Below are 8122 nucleotides of genomic sequence, written 5' to 3' on the forward strand. Positions count from 1 at the left end.
ATTAGACACATCTCAAGTGAAAATATATGATATATTTAGATAAAGTAAATTTATTTTCAAACGATCAATATCAATAGTTAATTTGTTACTTTACACCGAAGATGATAACACCCTTATCATTCAACTTATAAGTAAATTTAAATGGTAAAAAAATCATAATTTACTCTCATACAAACCAATTAAACACAACTTATATGAATTTAATACAAATATTAAAAATCATATATTGAAAAAAAAGTGTGCTAACTTTTTTTTTTAACCAACAAAAGTGTGTTAACTTGTGTTTTTGAAAGTGTGTTAACTTGTTACTTACTCTTTTTGATCAAACTCATATTTTAGTCGACCAAAACCAATTTATTAGGGTAAGATTTTGCAAAACATGAAAAAATGAAAATGAAAAAAAAAAAAATATTGCCAAACAGATCCTTAGAACTAGAAGTATAGAACATGTGATGTGAGTGGTTGATAGCTTTAGCCAATAAGCCAGTATCGGTCAAGAAAAAAGAAAACTGTCTTTCTTTCTGTAAAAATTTGCACTCAAATTCTTCCAATTAGGGTTTTCAATACTTCATCAAACTCACTCTATTCTCTTCCATAATCGCGCTACGTAACTCAAGGTATGTTTTTTCGCTATGATCTAGTGATTCTTTTGTATTAATTTGTCAAATTTTATCACTAATCACTTTGGGATTTTTCATTTCTTTGTCTTAATTTTCAATTACCCTTTTGATTAAATTTTTCATTAGTTGCATAGAAATTCAAACTTTGATTAATTTTTATGTTAATTCCATGATTTTAGGGTTTATTGCTCAAATGGGTCATTGAATATGAATTTCTTGCTATGAATATTTTTTTTAGCGGTTTATGCTCAAATGGGTTATTGAATATGAATTTCTTGCTATGAATATTCTTTTAGTGTTTTTTTACTCAAATGGGTTATTGCATATGAATTTCTTGCTATTCATCTTTCTTTAGTGTTTTTTTTGCTCAAATGGGTCATTGAATATGAATTTCTTGCTATGCATGTTTTTTTAGTGTTTTACGCTGAAATGGGTTATTGAATATGAATATGGTGATTAAGGAATTTAGTTTTTGGTTTTCTTGTATTGATAGGTGTGAGTGCTGATGATGAGTTTAGAAATGGATTAACTTGGAGTGGATTTCTTGAGTAATCCATCAAGGTTTAAAAGTTAAAAGATTCATGGCTCGAAAGGGTAATCAGCAGAAGAATGGAATTAATCACAGAAAAGGGGGTTCTGGGGGTGTACTTCCGGGTATGAAAGGTCATGAAGGAGGGCAGGTGAAGGTTTTTCCGGCTGAGGAACTTGCAAATGGTGGTCATGGTGTTTCACAGAAAGCATGTGAGGGTTGTTCTGCTGGCGATGACAATAACAATGAGCGAAAGTCTGAGAGGTTTTCTCGGAAAGATAAGCATGACCTGGAGGAATCATCGTCCTTTGGGAGTAATTCAGAGAATGGAAGTGAAAATGTCGAAGTTCCAAAGCAAGGACATCGGAATTTTCGTAGACGTAATCAAACTCAACAGAGTATCAAGAGTAGATTGAGCCATTTAGTGGAAGGTTTGCAGTTGAGAATTTTGGTCGAAAATTCAGAGCTTGCCGATCATCCGGCTATTAGGAGATTACGGTTGTCAGTATTTTCCATTTTTACCGCAGTTACAGAGTGGCTAATCAGGCAGAAGCCGTTGTTTGTATCTATTAGAACCACCGTTTTAGAAGCTTATGCTAATTTCAGAACAAAATTTAAGCTGGCATATCCCATTGTTCTGACGTGGCTCATGCACTTTGGGAGTATAATCCTTCTATTATCAGTGTTTTGGTTGGACTGTGCTGTTCGAGGTTTTGATTCGTTTGTACGGATGGGTACGACATCCTTCTTCTCGGTTATATGGTGCAGCATATTCTCCGTGATTAGTATGATAGGGATGCTCAAGTTTCTGGTTGTCCTGGTAAGCCCTGGTAACAATTGTTATTGCTTTCTATTATATTACAAGTCGAAATGCCGAGAAAATTTTGATAATTGGATAACTTACATTTTGTGATTAACTCAAATAGAATCACTCAGTCAGAGTCATTTATATTTTCCCTTTATGTGAGTGCAAAACTTGTGTTGTAGTATTTTCTGTTGATTAATCATCAACTTCATTTAATTACCGTTGGGAAAATTCATTTTAAACGTACGTTTTATTGAACTACGTGACTTAAATTTATCCCTATTGACCTGTTCTTTATTGTTCTATAATTCCATTTATGTTAATTATTGCTTCACCGTCATGAGAACGCACATATTGGATACAATCCCTGTCAAACTTGTTCTGATTCTTGCAATAATGTTTTAGGTTTATAAATAAGTAGAATCAGTGCTAGTTTCAGTTGGCTTAGAACTGTTTGACTCGTGAATGTGAACTCCATAAATAGCAAGCATGATTGCTTTAGTTTTTATTCTCTCGCCAACACGCTTCTTATTTTTTGATTCTTTGTGCATCTGTTCATTTTATTTTTTATTCTTAAATTTGATATTATATATATATATTTTTTTCTTCCTATGATAACATATTTTTGTAATTGATCAGGGCCTGGCTGCCTTGATTGGATTTTTTGTTGGGTTCGTGATTGCAGCTTTGGTAGTTGCTATCATTGGAGTTGTTATGTTGTGGTTTTATGGTAGCTTTTGGACAACTGCATTTATCATCATTCTAGGAGGTGATTTGCTTGTCTCTCTGCTTATACGGAAATCTTCTGGCTGTTTTTATTATTTTTATCTTTTTTTACGGGAAGTTGGGTATATATGACACATCATCATTCTAGGAGGTGATTTGCTTGTCTCTCTGCTTATACGGAAATCTTCTGGCTGTTTTTATTATTTTTATCTTTTTTTACGGGAAGTTGGGTATATATGACACAGTAGTCAATCCCGGATAGCGGTGCGTAGCGGCCAACCCCAAAAGTGGGATAGCGGAATAGCGTATAGCGGTATGACAAATAGCGGTCACCGATATTTGATTATTTTTTTGGACAAATTATACGAATATTAAATATAACACTCAAATCTCATGAAATATTCATAAATCAAAACACCAAAAAACAAAAGACAGAGGATCAAATAAAAGAATCATAAAACAAGAGAAACCATAAAACAAAAGAAAACAGAGGAAGAAAAAATAACAGCGAAAGAGAGAAGAGATCCCCAGGTCTTGTTTACCAGTTGGAAGATAGAAGAGTGGTGTCTTGTGGGGCAGGTTAGAAGAGAGAAAGTGTTGAAAAATGTTAGGATTTACGAAATCCCCAAAATGCCCTCAAAAAGGTTTTAAAAATATGGTCGTTTGAAAATTTCCTACTAAAATCAAATAGTGGCTGAAGCGGCAGCTATCCGCTACGCTCCGCCGCTATAGCAGCTAAAGCGGCTGCTATTTGATTCCGCACCGCTACGACGATTACCGTAGTGGTTTGTCGCTGCTATTGACTACTCTGATATGACATCGATATAGATATGTGCTCAATATAGATATATGATGATTTATGTATATTCTTGCCAAACTTACCTATCCTTTGACTTAATTTGAAATTCAGGATTGGCATTTATGTTACGTCATGAACGCGTGGCACTTCTTATCACCACTGTGTATTCTGTCTATTGTGCTTGGCTGTATGTTGGGTGGCTTCGCTTGTTCTTGGCTTTTAATTTAGCTTTCATCTCGAGTGATGTTCTGATATACTTCCTCAAGAAAAACATAGATCAACAGAGTAGATCGAATCCATTTGAACAAAGAGCTGGAATGAACAGTCAACCAGGTTTTGGAAACGATGAATCAATTCCGTCTTCTTCCTCTGAAAATGGACCAGGACCATCTGCAGATCGTAATGCAGGAGTCCCCTCGACTAGTGGGGCTGATTCTGATGTAACTTCTGAAGACGAAGTTGTTCGATTGTTGCACTGCTTTGATCACTATTCAGCGCTAGGCTTGAAGCGCTATCAAGATATAGACGTTTCAGTACTGAAGCGGGAATATAGAAAGAAGGTTATCCCCTGGTGCCAATACTTGCACAGCCATGTTTTACTTTTTGTGTCTCTAGATATTGTGCTCTTCAGGGTTTTATTTATTTATTATTATTTTTTTTTTATCTAGTAAACTTTTCAGAGAGTTATGGAATTAATAGTTGTATATTTTTTTGCTGGTTGGATAAAAGTTGAATTGTCTTTGATAGCTTAACAACAATCCTTTCTGTAATGTGCCGTAATGATTCTTCTCATTACTAATAACCTGTCTTCATTGATTACCAGGCAATGTTGGTACATCCTGATAAAAATATGGGCAACGAAAAGGCCGTAGAAGCCTTTAAGAAACTTCAAAATGCATATGAGGTCAGTTTTATATATTTTGCTCACACTGAAAATCAAGAGAGGAAACCTTTCCCTGACTTGTATGGTTATTGTGATTTTCTAGATTCTAAATGATTCCTTGAAGAGAAAAGCTTATGATGATGAGCTAAGGAGAGAAGAAATTCTTAATGTATTCAACAGATTTCAGAATGCTCCACGTAGGGTACGATTTATGTTTCCTTCCTGCTGTTTTAGTATCATGGAATTATACATAAAAGTTATATTTTATTTTTATAACCTTTGATGCATTCTGGTCAAGAACAAATATTTATTGTTCATGAATAACAATAGATTAGTGAAGCATTTCTACTCTGATCATAATAAAACACATATCTATCACATTCATAGGAATTTGAGATTGCAAGTGGTGACATAACTTATAAATCAGAATCCATGAATAATGAAATTGTAATAAATAACGTCTTAATGGTGAAGGTGGCAGATATATAAGATATTTACGGTAGAGTTTATAATTGTGATCAGTAGCCATGTGTTAGGAACTGGTATCTATAGTTAATGAATTAAAGAAAACAGAAATGATAGAGCAATTCTCTGCAGAATTTGTCTAGTACAGAAGTTTATAGTATTAATACAGCCTTCACACACCAGTACATCAGAGAAAGTGTAGAGAGACAAGGATAAAATACACGCAAGACAATTCATATTCAAGAAATTGGAGAGTTTCTCTCTCTCTCTCTTCGAAGAATTAGAGAGCCTGGCTCTCTCTCCCCTATAACCACTCAATAACTATCCCATAATCACTTTCTCCTTTCCTTTCCCTATTTATTCCTAAACATAAACAACATAACTGCCAATTAATTTGTGCCCTCTCCTCTTACGTTGTTCTCTAATAAGAAGTTTATTACCATGCACATATTATTCTTTATCTATAAAGTGCAGTTGCTGCTAGCTGTTCTTCTTCTTCTTCTTAGGCTATATTTGGAAGTTGTGTTTTGGAGGGAAATGTAGGGCAAAACTCATTTTTCATTTCTAAATTGAAGAAATTATGAAAAATATTTCTAAAATCGATTTAAAGTGTGATTAAAAATTGAAATATATTATCAATCATATCATTCTGTTGGTAGACCTTCTATCGCTAAGGTGTGTTAGGTCCAGTATATGTAAGTAAGTGTGTTGTGTTTAAATAGATTAATGATCAAACGAAAAGGCATCCAGTTGTTTTAATTATTTGTTAGGCAAGGAAGAGATAGGCTCTCTAATTCCTAGTGGTTTGCGGTTTTTGCATTGTTGTCGCAGTTGCCATTTTCAGTCGTTGTCTAACCACCACCTCTGGAAGCTATTTGAATAGGTAACCATCATTATCCATCAATAACCAAGTATTCTGTCTGTCCATATACTAACACATTCTTCCATTTTTTCAAGTCTCAAATATATATCAAAATATAATAGCCCTTCAAAACCCAACTGCCAAACATACCCTTAGAGATTCTTGTGCTATCTGAACGTCCAGCTCCATTTAGAGAACCTTGTAGCTATTTTTTTTAGTGTTTTCAAATAGCGGATAAAGAGATTGCTATAGTGCAGCGGAATTTTAATAAATCGATAATTCACTATTGTTCTGCGATACACGATTTAGTACTGGATGTTGTTGAACTGCAGTTATAGCACTGCAGCATAGTGAAATTTGAACAAAGTACTAATTTCTGTGATTTGTGATTGACAACACATTTTTAATTATTTTATATATTTAGTGTATTATTCTATTGTCTAACTTAAGCTGTGGCTGAAACTGTTTTGCCAGAATAGTAGGCATGGATTCTTTTCTTCGGGATTTGGCCATTCAGATGCAGATGGTGAGGACCCATTTGGTGAATCAAGGAGAATAGCTTGCAAAAGGTGTGGCGGCTTTCATCTCTGGATACACACCAAGAAACAAAAGTCTCGGGCAAGATGGTGCCAGGTTTCTTCTTCACCCTTTTTTTTTTTTTTTTTCTGTCTCTCAATGAAGCCTTAAGCATGCTCAGGTGACAATTGGCAATACTCGATCTTTGAAAATGTTTGCCAGTATCCTGTCACTGTCAGCATGCACATTCCTTAGAGAGAAATAACTTAAAACTTTTATACTTCGCAGTTAGCATGAAACTAATGTTTTACACTCTGTTTTTTCATTTTAAAGGATTGTCAAGATTTTCACCAAGCCAAGGATGGTGATGGATGGGTTGAACAATCTTCCCAACCATTTCTTTTTGGCTTAATTCAGAAGGTATTGATCAATATACCATTTCAAAAAATTCATCTTGTTGGAGAACACCTTATAATCTGCAGTTTAACTTTTAATTTATATTTGAGCCAATTCCTGGCTGTATTAGATGTGAAGTCAGAATGAGTTTGCTTAAAATTGAATAATTTTGTTATATCATCAGGTAGACACTCCTTCTGCTTACGTGTGTGCGGATAGCAAAATATTTGATGCCACTGAATGGTATATCTGTCAGGTAATTAGTTGTTCATTTTCAGTATTTTGACTTAAATCATCCAAGAACTCAGCCATGACATTTGTGTTTTGACATGTGAATCTGCATGTAAATGTTTTGATATATGCTGGAAACTATTTTTCAGCTTACATAAGATACCAACATTGAATGTTTTAAAAATTAACGGATCCATAGGTTTGTTCACACGTAATACTTCATAGCTTGCACTCTGAGCCTTCTCTGGAGATTAAAAGATCTATAGATATTAACATTAGTATATTTTCTTGCAGGGTATGAGATGTCCAGCAAATACACATAAACCAAGTTTTCATGTGAACACCAGTATAATGTCGAAACAAAATCCCGGCAAAGGAACTAGCTCTTCAACTCAAAGGGGTGGGCGGGTGCCAACTCCTCCTAATATGCCAACACCTAATTTTGAAGAAACCATGACCGAGGAAGAATTCGTCGAGTGGTTACAGAATGCTGTACAGTCAGGCGCGTTTGACAATTTCAACGGTGGCACTGCAACAGAAAGCCCATCCCCCAAATCTGGAAATGGCATGAAAAATCCTGGCACTGGCGTTGGTAGTGGCAGCAAAAGAAAGAAAAAAGGAAAAAAGCATTAAACAGATCATGTTTAAACATACTGGTAACATTGCCTTGTTGTGCACTTTGAAGGCTTGAAAAGCATTAGGTTTAGAGTTGCTATCTGTTGTTGATGTCCCAAAATAGAGTTTTGAGGTCATTGTATAGCCCTATTTTCCTAATCTCTTAAGTATATTGTTGTCCAATAATTTTGTTTTTTCATCACTTTTACCGTGCAAAATATACAGCCTTGGGGCAATGATCCTTGTGCGTATGATTTTCCTAGTCAATATGCAATCTTTTAGCATGCAAAACATCATGCATCGTGCATGGATCATATCTAACGAGGAATGTTTTACTGGAAAACCACATTCAATAGACATATCTATGAAATATAATAGTAGCCGAGGCGGCACCAACACGAATCTATGCTCTTCATATCTATATTGCATCTAAATTTTGCAACTCCATGGTGATACATAATTCGAATAATAATTACTGGAGTGATATACGATTGTGGCTGGCTTTGTTATGAATCTAGTTAAATATATCAATGTTAGAAACTGCTTTGGCTATGCTGACAAAAGGTAAAGTAATGCCATATTTATGTGGTGGAACTGCATAAAAATCAAACCCAAGTATTATTTGTTTGTGGTTTATCTGGTTGTTCTTTTCTGATTTTTTTTTTATTTTTTATT

At 34.6% G+C, this 8122-nt stretch overlaps 1 protein-coding gene across 1 annotated transcript; it reads left to right on the top strand.

The window, feature by feature from the left end:
• Positions 1-473: 473 nt before the first annotated feature.
• LOC146945197 (Chaperone DnaJ-domain superfamily protein) lies at positions 474-7698 on the top strand. Its single transcript, XM_085743555.1, has 10 exons — positions 474-617; positions 1114-1969; positions 2594-2723; positions 3591-4039; positions 4303-4383; positions 4466-4564; positions 6164-6322; positions 6539-6625; positions 6786-6857; positions 7127-7698. The coding sequence occupies exons 2-10, from the start codon at positions 1202-1204 to the stop codon at positions 7463-7465; spliced, it is 2184 nt and encodes a 727-aa protein (XP_085599681.1). The 5' UTR covers positions 474-617; positions 1114-1201; the 3' UTR covers positions 7466-7698.
• Positions 7699-8122: the final 424 nt, after the last annotated feature.

This window comes from Medicago sativa, chromosome 2, assembly GCF_051527215.1.
Source record: "Medicago sativa cultivar Bolivia chromosome 2, Bolivia_mono, whole genome shotgun sequence".
NCBI lineage: Eukaryota > Viridiplantae > Streptophyta > Magnoliopsida > Fabales > Fabaceae > Medicago > Medicago sativa.